Source organism: Cyprinodon variegatus, unplaced genomic scaffold (genome assembly GCF_000732505.1).
Source record: "Cyprinodon variegatus isolate N-32 unplaced genomic scaffold, C_variegatus-1.0 Scaffold155, whole genome shotgun sequence".
Lineage (NCBI taxonomy): Eukaryota > Metazoa > Chordata > Actinopteri > Cyprinodontiformes > Cyprinodontidae > Cyprinodon > Cyprinodon variegatus.
In genome coordinates, this window is record NW_015150608.1 from 118359 (window position 1) to 120918 (window position 2560).

Here is a 2560-nt window from a genome sequence, read left to right on the forward strand (position 1 = left end):
TATTACAGCTTTCATTGATTTATTTCAAACTTGAAACTTTGTTTAACCTGTAAGGTGTAAAAAAAATTATAATAATAATTAAAAAAAAATTAATCGATTAATCGAATCGAATCGTGGTGTATTCTTGAGTATCGAAAGTAATCGAATCGTTGGGTCAGGAAATCGATACTGAATCGAATCGCCATGATGGATGTGATTTACACCCCTAATTTTTAACCCTCACCTCCATCTAAGTTAACCCTAAACCCAGAAACATCACAGACAGGGATCATTCTAATGACGTGAAACCAAACATATGCTGCAGAGAACCTCTATTCAATGCAGAATATGATCTTTTAAGTCTGATCAGATCATTGAGATTTTGAAACTCCAGCCCCCCCCACTGAGTGTCACTGGAAACTCCCAGTGAAGCTCATGACTGATACCTCACAGCTACCCCTCCTTAAGGCCAATTTATGCTTCTGATGCATAGCCTCTGCAACCCTCAAACCTGTCTCTGTGCAACTCAAAAAAATCCTGACTACGCGTCGGACGCTCGCAAACCCACGCAGACCTCAGGCGGAAGGGCGCAGACAAACAGCAGCTGTGATTGGTCCTTGGTTTGCCTTTCCGGCTCTCTGTGTGGTCGACCTTCTTGATTCTCTGCATGGGCTCGCCATTTTTAAAAACCGATGAACAACTACAATGGAGAACTATGACGAAAGGTTAATCGAGGAGGTTCGGAAGTACAACCACTTGTACGATGCCTCAGACAAATTCTATAAAGATGCCAACTCCTGGAGGGAGATCAGCCAGAACCAGTTCCTCTTCCATGTCTAGAAACTCTGGATCCATCTCCGCGACCTTGATATCTTGCAGACGCGACGTTTTTTGGGAGATAAGCACTCCCGCTGGTACTGCCCAAATTCTGGTGACCATCTGCCAAAGTTCTCGCGAGTTCTCCAATAGGCTCCCCCTTGTTCTTTGGCGTTAAACTGCTGTGCGTCCCTAGAAATTACCGACCGATGGTGCAGAAGCAAACCAGCAAAACTAGTTTGCGACATTTGATGTGTTCGGTTGCATTAGTCTAATCCGCCCCTTAGGGTCATGCTGCCCTGGGCAGAGAGCCACATTAAACCTGCCTGCTGGTTCCTCTGTTTTCCAGCTAAGATCAAATAAAACGAGCTGCTTTATATAAACTGCATGTCTGAAGCCATTTTTTAAAGCTGTGGTAAGTAGAGCAGCTCCAGGGGCCCCCACCACCATTCACCCCCCCTGAAAAAAAAAGGCTCCTGGATGAGATCTCCAGGCTGGGTCTGACCCCCAGGCCTCCACCCTGTCAGACAGCAGAGCTGATGGACTCACCCAGAGTTTTCACAGCGATCTGCCTGGTGAGAGGCGGCGGCAGGTTGATGCACACCAGATCCACGTCCTGGTGCAGCAGCACGTCATCGATCCGGTTGGTGTAGAAGGGAACGTTCATCTCCTTGGCCAGCTCCTCCGCCTCCTCCTGCGTCCGGCCCCACAGCGCCTTCACCGCGAAGCCCTCGTTCTTCAGCAGCGGGATGATGACCCGGGCGGTCAGGCTGGTTCCGAACACTCCGACCCCGGGAAGCATGGCGGCTTTTATTAATATAAAGATGATTATTATTTTCCTCTGATGATGATCGGGATGAAGCGCTCAGGTCGGCCATCCACCTGCAGCCTCACAGCCGCCGCCGCTTCCGCTCTGATCACACATTGAGATGATTTTTGGCCTAAAAATATCAGATCCCCAAAATGAAGAAGAAAGAAGCGCGAGGAGTTAAAAAGAAAGGTTTCCAATCAGCGCGGTAACCGCCGGGTTAGCGTCCATCTTCCAGCGGGGCTCCTGCCTTCAGGAGGAGCGGGAACAGAGAAGCCCCGAGGAGGAGCTTCATCCAGCGGCAGGTGGACACGGAGAGCCGCCGCTAACCGCCCGGAGGAGGATCCGACCGCAGCGGCAGGCAGGCAGTCAGTCAGGCAGCTCCGGGCTGGATCTGATGCTGCGGCTTACCGGAACAAGCCTGCGATCCTTCAAAATAAAAGCCGCGACAAACGTTTCCGTATCGAAGCAGCTTTTCAGGGGCGGTTCTACAGATTTTATATATATATACACTTAAATTAATTATTTTTTTAAACAACAAAGAACGCAAATGCAAGCTAAAAAAACAAAAAAAAGGGAAAAATCCAACCTTTTATTTATACGGAAGAGGATTAGGGCCACTGAAAAAGTTTAAAATGGGAAAAAAGTCAGAATTCTGACTTTTTTTCTCAGAATTCTGACTTTAATCTCAGAATTCTGGACCCTGGGCGCCCCTCTCTAGAACCGCCCATGTGTTGCTGTATAAAGGGTTAAAGCAGGGACTCTAAAAGTGGGGATCAAGAACCCCTGGGGGAATGTGAGAAATTTAAATATACTATGAAATTAACAAATGTAACATTTATTTAATCATCTATAAGAAGGATTTATACATCAAATATACAATTAAATAGTAAAATGCACGATAAAATGTTCCATAAAAACATTTAAAATGATTAAATATCTAATTAAAAAATGTAG

General features: G+C 46.4%; 1 protein-coding gene across 1 annotated transcript in view; it reads right to left on the reverse strand.

Moving 5' to 3' along the window:
• The window catches only part of LOC107086505 (glucose-fructose oxidoreductase domain-containing protein 1), a 40589-nt gene extending 38992 nt beyond the window's left edge, over positions 1 to 1597 (reverse strand). Inside the window, exon 1 of the mRNA XM_015377492.1 lies at positions 1345 to 1597. Within this exon, the coding sequence (XP_015232978.1) occupies positions 1345 to 1597 (253 nt within the window). The remainder of the gene's footprint in view (positions 1 to 1344) is intronic.
• Between the last annotated feature and the right edge of the window lie 963 nt (positions 1598 to 2560).